The sequence below is a fragment of the Zalophus californianus genome, chromosome 16, assembly GCF_009762305.2.
Source record: "Zalophus californianus isolate mZalCal1 chromosome 16, mZalCal1.pri.v2, whole genome shotgun sequence".
Taxonomy (NCBI): Eukaryota; Metazoa; Chordata; class Mammalia; order Carnivora; family Otariidae; genus Zalophus; species Zalophus californianus.
The window spans coordinates 50,188,060-50,205,850 of NC_045610.1; the positions used below are offsets into that span (position 1 = coordinate 50,188,060).

At 43.0% G+C, this 17,791-nt stretch overlaps 2 protein-coding genes across 6 annotated transcripts in view; both read left to right on the forward strand.

Moving 5' to 3' along the window:
• Nucleotides 1-17,791, forward strand: part of CEP112 (centrosomal protein 112) — a 437,815-nt gene that overhangs the window by 388,776 nt on the left and 31,248 nt on the right. For all 5 annotated transcript variants that reach the window (XM_027625473.2, XM_027625474.2, XM_027625471.1 and 2 more), the window contains one exon: nucleotides 3,032-3,121. In XM_027625473.2, the coding sequence (XP_027481274.1) occupies nucleotides 3,032-3,121 (90 nt within the window). The remainder of the gene's footprint in view (nucleotides 1-3,031; nucleotides 3,122-17,791) is intronic.
• LOC113939798 (nuclear receptor coactivator 4-like) lies at nucleotides 3,588-16,669 on the forward strand. Its single transcript, XM_035724665.1, is given in 3 exon segments — nucleotides 3,588-3,599; nucleotides 14,594-14,825; nucleotides 14,828-16,669. Coding segments are annotated over 3 exon segments (1,464 nt in total). The 3' UTR covers nucleotides 16,048-16,669.

The following is a 17,791-nucleotide window of genomic DNA, read 5'->3' on the forward strand; positions in this document are numbered from 1 at the left end:
AAAAATACAGGAAGTGGTGTGTTTTTTATTGTGGCAGAAAGCAGACAATATATGTAACAATAATGTCATCTATATACATATATATGTCTAGATACAGATATTTGGAAGGTATAGTTGTATCTTCTGTGTTTCGAGAAACATAAGAACCTTTAGTTGAATGTGCTGCATTCAGGACGTTTGGAAGCCCTGATGATTGAAGTACATTTCCTCAGGGAGGATAGCTCAAATATTTATTAGCTCCTTCCACAAACATGAATTCAGCGTCAAGTGTGTGCCAGGCGTCGAGCTGGTCTGGTGCTAGGCTTGCAGGCCTGAGCGGGGGAGAGCCCCGATGTCTCTGCACGGACACGGACGCTGATTCTCTGAAGCACTAGAAGGATAAAAGCCCAGAGGAGTCCATTCTTAGTTCTCAGGATTGATGCCATCAAGCAGAGCAGGTGGGGCAGCTTGCAGGCAAAGAAAAGAGAAAAATAGGTACAGAGGGAGAAGGAGGCAGCGCGAGTAAAAATGTACAGAATGTGAAGTTAGTGTTTTAAAATTCCAGTCCAGTGCCTGAGAACAGGCCATGGGGACCTGAGCAGGCTATGGAACCTCGCCGAGCCTCATTTCTGTGCTCTCCAACGCAGAGGAAGCAGCACCTACTGCCCAGGATTGCAGTGAGGGTTAAAAATAAACCGCACACAGTCAGTGATATTGATCCTGGCCACGGCCCCGCAGCAGGACTCCGAGGCTTCACGGGGCTCAGCCTGGCCAGAGCCAGAAGACAGAGGTCCCTGCAAGCGACACTCAGGACTTTGAGCTGTATCTCAGGGACGCTGGAGTCTTCTTCAAGCATTTCATTGGGGCACTAACATAATTAGATTTCGGTTTAAGATGATCACTCTGACAGCAGGATGAGGGTGGATGGGAGAGCAGGAAAGCCTGGGAACAAAAAAACATGCAAACATTCCATTCTTCCCACTACAGTAATCCTTCCTCTCCCCGATGATGCCATCGGAGAAGCGGATACGATCCTATTTATTGGTAGCTACCAAAAGGAAAAAAGAAACTGCGACTTGACCAACAAACATAGGAACAGTTACATTCCCACACCACAATACCAGAATTGTAAACAAGAAGACCTTCAAGCTCATTGGCAGACTTGGTTGAATTGGGGATTTTATAGTCAGGCGTAATATCAAAGAGCCCCTAAAGCTTTTAACCTCATCCTCAGACCTTTGTACTTTTTAAATTAGTGGTTCTTGGCCTGGGGTTCAGCCGTGGATGGGCTTCAGGCAATCTGTAGACTCCCTGAAATCAAAGACCGAATCATAAGCATACTTTTTCCACGTGGGGAGTGACCACATCCCATCAGACACTGGCTTGCTGGATCTAGAACCTCAGAGAAGGTGAGGAACCACTGTGTATATCTGTATGTAGATATACCTAGCTGCAGCCCAACATCTTTGCTTGGATGTGTAATGGGCATCCCAGACCTAACGGAACGCATCGCAAGCTAAACAGATGTTCTGCTCCGACCCCTCCCCTGCCTTCCCCAACTGCCTTCTTCTACCTGCTCAAGCCAAAATCCTGGGGATCTTTTTATTTCCATGCTCTGCATCCACCTCTTGGGGCTGGCACTCTATCTTCAAACCCCCAACTGCTACCACCCACCACCCTGGTCCATTTCCCCATCGTCCTTCCCCAGTATGTTTCAATGCCTCTACCCTGCCTCCCTGCTTCTGCCCTTACCCCTTTTCCATATATTCCTCATAGCAACTAAAGCAACACTTGCCCACACCCTCCGGTAGCCTTCCTTCTACCTCTGAATAAAATCTAAGTTTTTATTTGCCCTCTGAGGCTTTGCGTGACTTAATGTGACTTGGCACCTACGATGTCCCTGATGGTTTGGCTCCCCCTGTGCCCCCTCTCCAATGCTGAATCGAACACGCCACCTCAGGGCCTTTGCACATACAGTGTCCCTTGCTTGGAAGGCTCTGTCTGCAGATGTCCATGACTTGCTCTCTCTCCTCCTTCCAGTCTTTGCTCAAGTCTTCTTGGACCACCAGCTTAATATTGCAATACCTTCCCCGACCTCAATCCAGAATATTCTCCTGCCCTGCTTTATTTCTCTTCTACACTTATCCGCTGCTTACACTTATTTGCTTATTGTCCACCCCCCAATGTAATATAAGCTTCATGAGAACAGGGAATTTTTTGTTGTCTGGTTTCTTTTACTCTTCTATCGCGAGTGCCTATCACAGTTCTTGACACATAGCAGGAAGTCCGTTGTCTTGATTGAATGAATTTTGTTTTGAGCATTTATTTGGTACCTTTGCAGTTACCATGCCATGTGTCCTTCTCCCTGTAACTTTCTGTATATCATATCCATAATTACGTCAGATTGTTTGAGTGCATTCTATTTCTTTTCGACTTCCCCTCTTTACTTAAAATAGTGATGGAGGCGATGATGATTATGGATCTCACAGTTCCTAAATTTCCCATGTTAACCTGAATTCTGTTTCCAGCAGCCACTTGACCACTGAAAGAGCTTCTCTCCGTACACTTCTTACTGGCTCCTCAAATTCCACACCATCCTTCATGACTTAATAAAGAAATTCCTTTAAGGTTACTATTAGTATAATTTGGAAACCTATCATGTTAGTCCGACATTACAATTGCTAGGCTGTCACAGTACTTCTCAGAGTGCAGCGTACCTTGCAGGTGGACTAGAGAGCTACATTCATTAGCGATAGCTTTATGCTTCATTGCCTGCTTGTGGCTCTGTGCTGGGAATATCAGAGACATTTTTATAAACAGAACTGACACTTGCTAATGTGTCTGTCTTCTGTTTGGCATTTGTGATACTGGTTATTCCTAAAGCAGAAAACACCTGGGCGTCACCTTAAAAGTCTGGTTTTGTTTGCCTGAGCTCCGAGGAAGAGCAGTAATGGCTCGAATCGAGGCCTTTCTAATGCCAGTTCAGGTGGCAAGACTTCGTTTCGAGGACGCGAATTTTTAACATGTAGGTGTTTATCTTACACCGTTTCAGGCTTTACAAGACGAACTAGAAAACCGCGCTAACCAGGTGCGATGCACAGAGAAGAAACTACAGCACAAGGAACTAGAGTCACAGGAACAGGTAGGCACTCCCCGCTGCCGCTGGGCCCAGTTGGCGGGCTTCCGGTCTCCAGGCCAAGCCGCTTCCATACTTCCGGTTGCCCCTGGGTGCGCTGGCTGCGAGCAGCAGAATACCCCACCCCTAGCTGGCGGAAGCGGCTTGGGGACTGATTAGCTCCCATGACCGGAACTCTGCCGGTAGGGCAGGCCCTGCTTCTCTGCCATTCCCGTGGCCCCACCTCCCGTGATGGCTTCATCCCAGAAGCAATCCAAAAGGGCTGTTGCAGCTCCAAGCATCCCCTGCAGACCTGGCAGTGTCCAGAATGCCCTTCTGAAGAGTAAGAAGATCTTTCCCAGAACCACTGCCGCCCCCCCCCCCCATGCCTCCCTTCACATCTCATCGGCCAGAACCGGTCACGTGCTCAGCCTGGCCTGTCCAATCCCTGGCAAGAGGACTCAGAGGCCCAAACTAGCCTAGACCGATCGGGATGCACCTACTGGTGAGGGACTAGGAGAGGAAGGATGGCCTGGACCAAGAAGGGGGGAAATGGATGCTGAGTATGCAGCCGGCAGTGGCTGCCACGTCATCACACGCAGATGTATGGACATCCTCGTACTCACGTAAACCAGATTTTCTTTCTTTTTTTTTTTTAAGATTTTATTTATTTATTTGAGAGAGCGAGAATGAGAGAGAGAGAGAGCACATGAGAGGGGGGAGGGTCAGAGGGAGAAGCAGACTCCCCGCGGAGCAGGGAGCCCGATGCGGGACTCGATCCCGGGACTCCAGGATCATGACCTGAGCCGAAGGCAGTCGCTCAACCAACTGAGCCACCCAGGCGCCCAACCAGATTTTCTTTTGAACTTTACTTTTCCCCCCGCTTTCCATTATGTTGATGAAATAAGTCTAAAATAACCAGAATAATCTGGCTGTGACGGTAGCTAATGACCTATTTTGTTTTTAAATGACAGGATTATTTTCATCCAGTTCTTCTGGTTATAGTGAATTATTCTTTGTGGTAATTTTGACAGCTTAAACTAAAAAGTCAACAACGTTATCGATAGAGATTGTGAGTCTTGATGAAACCTTTGATAAACGCATTTTCCCCAGCCATTGGGTAGAGGGTTGCTAACGTTCTCCTAAGTGCCACCAGCCTTTGTGCACGGAAGGTGCCATAGGTATTGACAGATTCTCACACTTCAGTTGTCTCGTAGAAACATTAGGTTAGATAATTAAGACCTTGTGGGAAGAGTAAACACTGAAGTACGGCTAAGAGGGAAACTTTTTTCATCTTTGCAGATGTTGACAAACAGGAACTGAGGTAGGGGATTGCACAAAATGGCAAACGTGAGCATCTAGTAGATGCTGAATATTACCTATTAGTGAATTGACTTGACCTCCCATAATTCCTTCCTACTCTCCGATCTGTATCCTGTGTAACATACATGCCATGTATCTATGTATATATCATGTCTTATACAATATGCCTGAGTATGTATGTATGTGCACATACATGGATATACATGAATTTCCTAGAGCCTAATGTACAGTCAATAACAGGATCACAATGTAAGATGATACTAGGATGAAACATTTAATAATAGCTACACTCGATCAAAGGCACGAGGGTGACAGACACTGTCCGAGATGCGATACACACGGTGGTTCCCTTGTCGTGATGATAACCACATTGGGCCAGACTGTCATCCTCGTTTCACCGAGGGCACGCTAAAACCCGGAGAGGCTGAGTAACTCGTCCAAGCTCACATAAGTAGTGACTAGTGGAAGTGGATTCAAAGCCGGATGTATCTGAATTCTGAACCCTTCCTTCTTCCATGACATTTCTGGTGAATAAAAAGGCTGCACAGCAGTGACGAATGGTTGCAGATACCTGGTACGGTGGCAAATGCCGCTAACCCTCCGTGGGCAGAGCGCAGCAAGGAGCAAAGGCGACCACAGCCGAGCAGATTTGGCTGCAGATGACGACGGCTCATGGGACGGCGGCGTAGTGTTCAGCTGCAGCCCACATATGCCTGCTTGTCGCGGAAGGGCGGCTGAGCTCACTCCGTCTGAGATGCTCAGAACTAGAAGACCAGCTGCTTAAAGGCAGGAAATGGTGCTCCCTCCTGGGGCTCCTCCAATTTGTGATAAAATATGACTTAAGGTAGAATTTTGTTGACATCACTCTAATTCGTGGCAAAACTTCACACAGAAAATTCCATAATATATTGAGAGTAGGGAAATTAAGAAATCCCAAATGAACAATAGGGAAGGATTCAGGGGCCATTTTCTGTCTTTTTTTATTGACTTCTTTTTGATCATCAAAGTTGCTTTCATCTTTGTAGTGACAATGGCTTTTTAGACTATGTCTTGCACTAATTCCTGATATCTTCTGTTAGGGCTACAGTTTACCAGAGAAATGTCAGGAAATACCCATGGGTAAAACTGAGTATTTCGTAATCATTGCAACCATAAAATGTTGAATTCTTTCCACAAGATCCTAGGGTGTGGCTAGGATTCGATGCCAATTGTTTCAGCAAAACTCAAGAGCAAATAATGGGCACATAATAAATCCTATTCCTCTATCTTTCCCTTAATTTAAGTTTGGTTTTATCTAAATTTGACCCATGGCCCCCTTTCAACTTGTGACACTAATGGAAATAGTCAAAAATAATTACAAGTATCACCATGGACATTTTGTAGGGTCTCCTTATAGATGAGCTTACTTAGGATATTTCAATTGTCAAAATTGTTGTGTAGCGTTTTCTTTTTTGCATCTGTCAAAGCAACTGTAGGACCAGTAGCCAGCCTGACATCAGCCTATCAAATAATCAGAACAGCTTCTTGGAACTTTCTTCTCTTTCTTTTCGACCAAATATTATTATCCTGATACTCGTTGCACAAAGAATCAAAATTGAGACTGGCAGAATTACAAAAGACAATTTCCTGGCCTTCCTTTTTTAACTTGCTTGCTTAAAAAAAAAAAAAGTTTAAACTGTTTCTGTTTTTCATTTAAGAAAAATTCCTGTGTTTTGAGTCTATAAAAACAAAAAATGAATGAGGCATTTTGAAAGTTATGTTTTTAATTAAAAACAAAAAGCTGCTTCTCATCAGGTCTTGATGGGTGGTATTCTTGCTGTCCACCCCTTGCCTGCGCGCCATCACCTCTCCCCTCACCCCGGGGGCTGCAGTCAACGGAGTCACCAAAGAAGGCTTGTTCACCCATAGTTCCAAAGGGTTAATGTGCTCTGATGCACCTTCAACATAACACAAATAAAATGAGAAGAATACTAATTTTCTAAGTCAGCCCTATAGAAGCACGTTTCCTATAATCCACAAGTAACAAAGTAATTTAAAAATCATCCTTATTTTTCTCCATACCAGGAGTTAATAAATTTCGAATTCTAGATTAGATCGAGCAAGAAAAGGGGATCAGAACTCTGAGCGAACTTCCTCAATGTGCAAGGAAACGAAGCCATCAGAAAAGGAAGGGAATCCCTAACGTGGTAGTGATGGGCCTAGGGTAGGACTGCTCCCACCTGTGTGCTAGGTGGTCACTCGCAGGAAATTATTTTCCATTATATGGAGCACTCTGTAAAATGGATAAATGCCACGCATCTCTTAGGTTCAGATATGTGTAAAACTAAATCTCATTCATGGGAGCAGATAAGATTTCATTGTTTGCAATGACACTGAGTAATTTGCTAGCCCTGGCCAAGATAATTTGGTCTGATAAATTACAGAAAAGAGAGGGAAGAAAAGAAATAGTCTAACATCTTACTTGGTATTTTTAACACTATACAAAGCAATATTTATCACAAAGTCCCCAAACAATGTCTGACAATAACATACATGGGACAAAACCCCTCCTTTGACCTGAGTATCTTAAGTTTTGAAAGTATGAGTAGCTTTGATTACATTGGTTACACAGTTTCTCAGAAGATGATTTTAAATAAGTTAGTAAAAAAAACAATACCTTCAAGATCCAATAAATAAAGCATAATGCGCATTTCACTCGCAGGGTCATACTTTTTTTTGCACAACGTTTCATTCTTTTGATAGGCATATTATGCCAGGCAGTGATCAGTACTGAGAAGACACAAAGATGAATAAGTCATAGTTCTTGTCCTCAAGGAGCTTATAGTCGAGTAGAGCAGAGAACATATGTGTAAAAGGGACTCCAGGCATGGAATTTAAAGGAGGGTTTTTTTTTTTCTCCTAACTGGCATAGAGGCTCAAACTCAAAAGATGCAGAAAGAACACGCACATTGGTACTGCTGTCCCTCTTCCCCAAGGGCAAGGGACGGAAAGATCTCTAGCTGGTAAAAGGGTAGGGTCCACCTCCCCAGGCACGGCTTGGAGGCAGGCAGTGGTTTCAGGAGCCTGTGATCTTCAAGGGTACCAGGTCCTTGCTGAACGGTTGGGGCAAGGGTGGCGGGGGAGAGTAGTACTTCTGCCAGCTTCTCATGGAGCACGTGGGCCCCTACCTCATCTTGTTGCCTGGGACTGCCCTTGGAGAGCCTGTCTGGTTTTATGGCTAGCATTTTGGGGCAGCCAGCTGGTTTAGTTCCAGTCGTATCTGGTGTGCCCAGGCATGAAGGGTCTGGACTGCGCTGACACAAGTAATTCATAAATTGTCTTAAAATATAGAGCAAAGACAACCTACTGAATGGGAAAAGCTATTTGCAAATGATATATCCTATAATGGCTCACATCCAAAATATATAAAGAACTTATACGACTCAACACCAAAATAACCCAAGCCATCTCATTAAAAAATGGGCAGAGGACCTGAATAGACATTTCTCCAAAGAAGACATCCAGATGGCCATCAGACACATGAAAAGATGCTCAACATCACTCATCATCAGGGAACTGCAAATCAGACCACAATAAGATATTACCTCACACCTGTCAGAATGGCTGGAAGCAAAAAGACAAGAAATAACAAGTGTGGCAAGGATGTGGAGAAAAAGGAACCCTCATGCACTGTTGGTGGGAATGCAAACTAGAGCAGCCACTCAGGAGAATAGTGTGGAGGTTCCTCAAACAATTAAAAATAGAATTACCATATAATGCAGTAATTCTACTTCTGGGTATTTACCTAAAGAAAACAAAAATACTAATTCAAAAGGATAAATGCCCCCCTATGTTTATTGCAGCATTATTTACAATAGCCAAGATATGGGAGCAACGTAAGTGTCAATCAGTAGAAGAATGGATAAGGAAAATATGACTTATATATGTGAGAAGAGAGAGTATGTGAGAAAGGAAGAGAGAAATTGGAATCCATATGAAATATATACAAATGGAATATATACAATGGAATAAATGCTCTCTCTATGTGTGTGTGTGTGTACACACACACACACACACACACACACACACACACACACACACACACACACACACCCAGAGTGGAATATTACACAGCCATAAAAAGTGATGAGATCATGCCATTGGCAACAACATGGATGAACCTAGAGGGTTTTATGCTAAGTGAAGTAAGACTGAGAAAGACAAATACCATATGATTTCACTTATGTGGATCCTAAAAAAACAAAACAAATGAATAAACAAACAAAAAGCAGAATCAGACCTATAACAGAGAACAAACTGGTGGTTTGTTCAGGGGATGGGGAGGGGCATGGGGGATGGGCAAAATGGGTGCAGGGGGGAGGGAGATAGAGGCTTCCAGTTATGGAATGAATAAGTCATGGGAATAAAAGGCACAGCATAAGAAATGTAGTAAATATACTATAGTAGCATTGTATGGTAACAGATGGTAGCTACACTTGTGGTGAGCATAGCATAATGTATAAACTTGTCAAGTCACTATCTTGTACCCCTGAAACTAATGGAACATTGTGTGTCAACTATACTAAAAAAATTGGAAGATTATTAAAAAGTGCAAAAACTAAATCGTGTAATATATATTACATGTAATATATATTATATATGCAAATATATACTGGATATAAAATCCAGTCACACTTAACATTTCAATCACAGCTTTGTAGCAGCTCACTGTCTAACCACATCAATTAATTTAGGAGAGAATCTAGTGAACAAGACAGTCACAGATAATTGTGTGTGTTTGAGGAGGGAACAAAGGTTGGCCCAGAGACCCCTACCAAGACATGGGGAGGAGAGTAAGGAGAGGCTTCAAGGACTAGTATGATCCAACAGAGAAGCACCACTGCTTCTAGGTCAATCTTTGTCACTGTGGTCATGTGTTCTTGGGCAAGTCACTTAACCTTTCTGGATATCAGGTTCATAAAATGTCAGTAATAATACCCTTCCACAGGATTGATGTGAACATCAAAACAAGATACTGTGTGAGAAATACTTCAAAAAGTATAAAACATAATGCAGATGAAAGGTGTGTCATTACTGTTGTCCATAGAGTACAAGGGGACAGGTGACCTAGGCATTAGCAGGGAGGAAAGACATTTGGAACAGAAAGAGGGAAGATGTGAAGCAGAATGCGGGCTCAGAAGGTTCAGGGAATAGTGACTAATATCTTGGTCAGAGGGTAGCATCAGTGAAGAGGAGAATAAGACCAGAGCGTTAGCTGGGCTCATTTCATCCATTCAAAAAAAGAACAAGCCTGTGTTAATCACCTGTTCTTTACCAAGCCCTGCACTATGTGTTAGGAGCATTGGTGGCTAATCTTGGATGCAGTGCTAAGGAAATCCATCATTGGTCAGAAAGCAGTTGTCGGCCACTGAGGATTTTTGCCCTTTTAACTGGGTAGTGTTCTATGACTGCATTTATACTTTAGAAAGATTAATCTGGTAGCAGAAGATGAGATGAACAGGGGATGAAAAGAGATGAATTCAGAGGGTATAGCACTAAAATTCACATCACAAATCACAAGAGATCAGGAGGGCTCGAACTCTGTCTTGTCAAAGGGAGTAGAAAGAAAGGAGTAGATGTGAAGACTCACTTGAAATTCACCGAACACAAAGACTTAGAGGGCAAAAGAAAAGAATAATACCACATCTTTGAATTGCTAGGCTGATGAATAGTGTATTGTGCACGAGATATCGAGTCTGAGAGGCTAGCTGCAAGACATTCATTTGGAGACATGTAATTGAAAATCTGAACTAGAACTCAAGAAGAATGTATACATGTCTGGATCCTCTTGATGGGGGAATCTAGCAAAGCCCACAGGATGAGGGTGATACTGAGAGGCAAGAGACGAGAGGCCCACGGGCAGATGAATGGACAAGAAAAAGTAGGGGAGGAAATAAGGAGGGTTTTAGAGGCATGAATGGTCAAGTCACTATCTTGTACACCTGAATTTAACGTCGTGAAAACCAAAGAGAGTTCCCCACTAGACTTTAAGCTCCTTGAGGGTAACGGCCCTATGTATCATCTCAAGGCACTCCCCTCAGGGCTTGTCATCACACCAACTTGCTCAGTAAAGCCCTTGCTGCCCTGAATCTCATCCTTAAAACTCTCTTGCCCACTCCATGTCCCTCTTTCATCTGTGCTCTTTAAACACTTTCTGTGAAACTCTGTTAAAGGTTTTCCCATCAAACTCGCTCAGTAGATGTTTGCCTTCTTTGAGGGTGGGCCCCTGAGCTGGGACTGTGTCATATTCATCCTTATAACTCAGCATTCGGCCCCGTGCTGGGCCCATGTGGCACCCGGGGGATTCATGGAAGGAAGACAGGAAGGAGGGAGGGGGGATTAGCAGCAGCATCTCCCCAAGGAGTCTGAGAATGAAGAGTTCCAAAAGCCACCAAACTTGGGTAGTAACTCCAGATTCTTTATACTGCACCCCTAGCCATATGCTAAGTAGACTCTTTCTGAACATATTCTTGTCTAGGCTTTTGTTAGAATAAATACTATATTCTTGTATAATTGTCCTCTGGGGTGAGAGGGATCATTGAGTGTTCTCATGGCTTATCTCATGGCTTATCTGGGGTTCTCAGAAGAGTTTGTAGGTTGGGGAAAACCAAGAGAAAGCAGAATGACAGCACCCTACCCACACAGCCCACCTTTCCTTTTTTTCTCAGTAATTTTTTCTACCTTTATTGAGGTATAATTGACAAATAAAATTGTATATATTTAAAACAAACATAAAACAACATGATGATATGATATACATTGTGAAATGATTGCCACAATTAAGTTAATTAACACTTCCATCACCTCATGTAGTTACTGTGGTGTGTGTACGTGTGTGGTAAGAATGCTTAAGATCTACTCTCATGGCAAATTTCAAGGAGACAACACAGCCTTACAAACGATAGTCGCCGCGCTGTAGGCTAGATCCCAGAACTATCTTAACAACTGCCAGTCTTCACCCTTTACCCAACATCTCCACATTCCGCCCCCCCCACACTCTGCGGCCCCCAGCACCCAGCATTCCACCCTGTTTCCCTGAGTTCGCCTTTTTTCTGTCTTTTTAAAAATCCACAGAGGGATGAGAGCCTCTGAGTTCTCTGCATTATTTCTCTCAGCCTGCTGTCCCCTGGGTTCATCCATGGTGTGGCAAATGTCATGCAGCCCACCTTTCTGCTCCTCTCTCAATCAGGGCAGATTTTCCTTGCAAATCTCTTCCACAAGATGCCCTCAGAAGGACAAAGCAGGAGGGATACCAGCCAAGTCCTTTATTTTCTCTACAGATAAACTTAGCATTCTGCAGTTTCCTTCCCAGGCTCCCAGGTTTAAGAATAAAACTGGATCCCTTTAGTATCAGTGGCTTTGGGCTCATGTTACCCATATCTGGCAGAGCCTTAGCTGTTTCTGCCTGGCCCACCCTTATAACAATCATCATTTGTATTCCCAAAGACTTTATTTGCCTCCCACAAAGCCCAGTGATCTGTGGGGGAGTAGCATGGATATTAGGAGAAGCAACATCAATATATTTAAAGCTTCCATTGGGTAGCACTGCTTGTCTTTAAGCCACCTCAGTCATCAAGAGTAACTAACAAATCTATAGTCACAGGCAGCCCTACAGAGGAAGACGCTATGTAGACAGAAAATCAATGAGGCAATAATAATGACAATTGTTAAGAGGAAGAATTGGTCTTTTGCAGATTTCCAAGCCTTTAATTTCTGTTTTCCATAATGGATTTTAAAACTTCACAGTCTTCGCTGCTGTTGGCTAACTCATCTGCAGTGAAATCTATTTAAAAGTACTAACAGCTCAAAACTATGTTTTATCCCAAAGCACATTATGAAAACAGGAATAATAATTGCAACAGAAATAAAATTCAAAGACTTTTATTGACTTTTCATGTTTAATGGTTATTATTCTGGCTTGTTTCGAGTAATTTTAATAACCACAGTTTATTTACAAAATTCAGACTAATTCTTTTGTTCCCATGCCAACAAAATACATTTGTTCCCAGACAGCTGGTATGATGCATCATTCTAAAATTTGTGTTGTTATGAGGGATGGAACCACATTTAATTTTGGCCACATCTTATTCTCAATGAGAGTTTATTTGAATACTTGCCGCTGTTTTCTGAAAAACACTTGAAACACAGTGTCAGGGACATGAGTATTTTTGTTAAAGTATACATCTCATCAAAATTTTCCTTATAAATCAGTTCTGGTAGAATTCTAGATTTTAGGGGCAAAGCAACTCAACACTTATACACAAAACCTCGACTACAAACTATGCACAATGATCACAATGCTGTTGTTAAAGGAGAACTCAAAGCAGCTCTTCTGGGATGAATGTGCTCTGTATTTCATCATGGCTTTCTTGAGATTCCCTTTGTTTTTAACTTCACCAGGCTGATTGTGCTGCAGGGAGGAGAGAGGAGGCATGTTTTTAATCCTGTGCTTTGCTGACATATCAAATCCAAGCGTCAGTAAAGCATCCACTGCATCATTGCAGGTGTTTTTCCATAAAGCATTTTCTACATTGTCGAAGTGGCTCTTTGTCCATGCAGCGAACACTGGGGGGCGATGGGGACAGGGGGTGAGGGCCACAAAGGCTCTGACCTGGGGCTGCCAGCTTCAAAGCCTGCCTGTGTCTGCCTGGGGCTGGGTCTCATCTTGCACTCCTGTAATGAAGTAATGTGATAATACATTCTTCCTTCTTGTGGTTTAATTTTATCTTTAAGGTAGTTTTGGCTGGAATTTTAGTGGGTTTTTTTAATTGTTTTTTTATTCCAAAAATGATTTACTGCAAATCAGTAAATTATGGAGGCACTTAAAACCCAAGAATAAAAGCTTAAAACCAAGTTTTCCTCTATGCCACCTTTTTACATTGGTGGTCAAGAATGATCACGAGCATTAACCCGCGTAATAGAATACAGTCTCCCAGGAAGAGAGAAAGGAGAATATATCCCTGAGCAGTGTCCTGCCAAGGCTTACTTTTCTGGCATCTGCTGAGCACTGGCTTCATGGAATTGAGTGAATGGCTGAAAAGAGGAAGTTCAAGAAGAGAGAAACACAGAGATGGTAAAAGAGGATGGGAGTCAGTCAGCACGGGGACAGGGAAAAACGTTTGATGACTACTTACTGTGCCTGTCACGCTCAGAAGGCATCATGTATTCTGAGCTAACATTTACTTACAATTCCTCTTCTGCTCTCATCCAGCCAGAAAAGATCTCCTTCCAGTTGAAAGAGGCTATTTGGAGGTAGAAGCGATGGAAATTGTTTATCGTCAAACAAATGACAGAGCCCAGGTATTTTCGAGGCCTCAGATGTGTATCTGTTTAAACTAGAAATAAGGAAAGAAAGGTGATATTTTTATACAAAGGAAAATTGAGAAATTTAAAAGGCCCTTTGAACATACGTAACCTTTTGGATTTCTATACAGAACTCGAGGACAGTTCCAATTGAAGAAAATACTGTCATAAAATGTTCGAGTGCAAAGAATGACTTCTTGAATCACAGAGAAATTAGAACTAGTGAAGAATAGAGCATCATTGGCATGATTAAAATTGTATGAAATATGACACCTATTTTGAAGCAGACAATCTAATACCTTCTCAGCACTCAGCGTAGAGAGTTGACATGGAAATCTTGTCCTCTAGGAGCTTCTGTTATTATAATAAAGGAAAACATCATTTAAAGATCCATTTTTGGTTTTGTATGTGAGATTTACACTCAGGATTATTGAGAAGAGGCAAGAAGTAGGAGTAGAAAGCCCTCTGACAGGAGATTTTCTAATTTTAATTAAGAAGTAAGGGAGGAGGAGAACTCTTCCTTTCGGCCCTTTACCTGATCGGGCCGGTCTGTCTCCGAGGAAGCTTCCAATCCGATCGCCGGGCACGGCGCTTCGAGCTGGAACAGTGAGCAGAATGAGTACCTCACAGGACCAGAATGGCTGCGCCAGTACTAGAGAACCCCTTTTGAGGTGTTGTGATGCACGGAGGGACTTGGAGCTTGCTATTGGTGGAGTTCTCTGAGCTGAACAGCAAATTAAAGATAACTTGCAAGAGGTCAAAGCCCAGATTCACAGCTGCATAAGCCATCACTTGGAATGCCTTCGAAGCCGTGAGGTATGGCTGTATGAGCAGGTAGATCTCATCTATCAGCTTAAAGAGGAGACACTTCAGCAGCAGGACCAACAGACCATCCAAATTCCTGAGCACCTGATTGCTCATGCTAATTCATCAAATATTGGGCCTTTCCTGGAGAAAAGAGGTTATGTCCCATTGCCAGAACAGAAGTCAGCATCCAGCACCACAGCTGTCTCTCTCAGCGAATGGCTCCTTGGAAGCAAACCTGCCAGTGGTCGTCAGGCTCCTTACATCCCAGCACCAACCTCCAGGACTGGCTCACCCAAAAGCCGACCTTGGAGAATAGTCAGACTTCTGCCAGAGCCTGCAGTTTCTTCAGTAATGTCTGGGGCAAACTAAGGGGCTTAGAAAACTGGCTCTACAAGAGTCAGCAACAAGAGGTTCCTGAAAAACCAACTTACCAAAAGTGTAACAGCCATTCTTCTACCAGTTCTTATGCTGTTGAAATTGAAAAGGCTGGAGACCTGGACCTTTTTGATCAAGATGAGATGGACCTTTCTGATTGGCTGATGACTGCTCAGGAATCCCAGAAGCTGGAGAAGCCTGGGAAGGGTAGCTGTGAAACCAGTGAGAAGTGGAAGCTCCTCTTGCAGGTGTTCCAGGAGCCCTGTAGTGTGAATGATTGGCTTGTCAAGCCTGATTCCTGTACCAATTGTTGGGGCAACCAGCCCAAGGGTGTGGAGATTGAAAACCTGGGCAATCTGAAGTGCCTGAATGACCACGTAGAGGCCAAGAAACCCTTGTCCACTCCCAGCCTGATGACTGAGGATTGGCTTGTCCAGAACCCTCAGGACCCATATAAAGTAGAGGAAGTGTGCAAAGCCAATGAGCCCTGTACAAGCTTTGCAGAGTGTGTGTGTGATGAGAACTGTAAGAAGGAAGCTCTGTGTAAATGGCTTCTGAAGAAAGAAGGAAAAGACAAAAATGGTATGCCTGTGGAACCAAATCCTGAGCCTGAGAAGTGTATAGATTTCCTGAGTGTGTGGCTCTGTCCTTCCAGAAAAGAGGCAATGCAACAAGCTAAGACGTCAAAGGCAGTGGCTCCCTCTAGAATTGCAGATTCCTTCCAAGTCATAAGGAACAGTCCTTTGTCAGAGTGGCTCATCACACCCTCATACAAAGAAGGTTGTCTCAAAGTGCCAAGTGCTGAAGACAGAGCTGGCAAGCAAAAGCTTATGAACCCCGTGGCCACTTCCTGGTGTCCCTTTAACACAGCTGACTGGATCTTGCCAGGAAAGAAAATGGGAAACCTCAGCCATTTATCCTCAGGAGAGGACAAGTGGCTACTTCGAAAGAAGGCCAAGGAAGTATTACTGAACTCACCCCTACAGGAGGAACGTAACTTTTCCCAAGACCATTACGGCCTCCCAGCAGTTTGTGACCTCTTTGCCTGTATGCAGCTTCAAGTTGACAAAGAAAAGTGGTTGTATCGAATGCCTCTACAGATGTGAAGGAATGGAACACGAGTCAAGCAACTTTACTGCAAATTACCACACATCCATGGGCCGAGTGACTGTGCGGCTTGCCAAATCATTGTGTTTCTGGGTCTGACCAGTCAGCTTAGTTCCTTTTCCTACCTAATTTTGAGCTAGTGAAGAGAAATAAGTCATCAAATTATGAGTTACAATGTAAAAGAAAAAGGCTGTTTGTTGATGCTGAGGGTGATCAGTTCCTTCTTACAGAAGTATTAACTCAGCCCTACACTAGAAACACAGCATCTTGGTGGACAGGTCTTTTTCATAAGCCTCTACAGCTCCTTAGATTGGATTATTACTAGAAGTACATTAAAACACTGTAGTTTTAAAAATGAAATAGTTCTATAATCAGGGTGTGTTGATGTATTCGAAAGCTAGTGAGCTTCCCTAACCTTTTGATTGTCCTCCTTTAGATGCTTCCCTTGCTGTGGGTTTTCTTCCATTGGTGGTGGAAATGATTCTTCTGTTTAATATATAGTATATTTCACACAAGCACTTAACTTCGCCAATATATTTTTTTCCTTACCAAAATGTGTATTAACAATCTTGGCAATTTTGGACATTAATTACAAAACATTTTAACCTACATGTCAGATTCTACATTATTTTTCTTCTTTTGAAAGAGATTCAGCTACTGCAAATTTTGTCTTTTTCCCTTTTCTAAATGTTATTATTAAAGTATCGAGTGAGCTTTCAGAAGAACTCCAAATTGCTTCAAGACTATGTTCAAGGTAGTCCTAGCTGCTTTCAAAATATTCTGAACTACAGGTCAAAGAGCCCTAGTGCTGACTAATCAATCAGAGAGCAAAAGGCAAGACATGTTGGAAACGTAGTACTCGAACTATTTGCTATCTTAAGGGTTATTGGCTCATCCTGTGTAAAGGGAAGCTGAGCTTAACACCCGGTGCTTTTAACTAGGATAAAGTAAATGTCCTCTCACCGCAAGCATAGCATACCTATACCTCTGAAAGTAGAATGCAGTGACGTTTTAGTGAACAGGCCGTTTTGAACACTTGTGCCTTGGGGTGTTTACTGAAGCTTTATGAAAACTTGATGTTTTCTCAGTATCCTTAAAAGTCACATCCATGCTTTAAAAGGTTTCTCTGTAGGAAATGCAATTTATAATGTTTTTAAATTCTCTAAGGTAAGATACCGTAGCTGCTTTCTAGGCTTTTAAGCTATTAAGCCACTCAGCTTGCCTATATGTTATTGTTCATACTTGTCAAATTTGTGATATGGTCATCTAAAAACCCTTTTGGGGAAACTTCACAATCCCACGGTCCTTGCCAGACAGTTTCATTAGACTTCTTGACCACAGCTGAAAAGAGCCTCTTATTTTTTTGGCCCCGCCCCCCAATACCACTTAGAACTTTAACAAAGGTGGCAGGTAAAAACTTGATAGTTTTTGAGGTTTAAGGATGTATTCCTAATTTTACACTCACCACCATGCTAATGAGTATGTAAAACATTCTTCTTCACTGATGCATTTTGTACCCACTCTATTAAAAGCATTAACAGCCAAAAAAAAAAAAAGAAGAAGAAGAAGTATGGGAGGATTTGCACTGTTTTAGCAATGACAGACTTATGTGGGGGGTTCTTCCTGGCTCAGGTAGGTAGCAAGGCATGGTGGAGAAGAAAGGGCTCAGATGTCAGGCTTACGTCAAGCTTGGTTCTTTCAGCAGCAGCAGAAAGGATCTGACAGATGGCACATCAGGCCTGG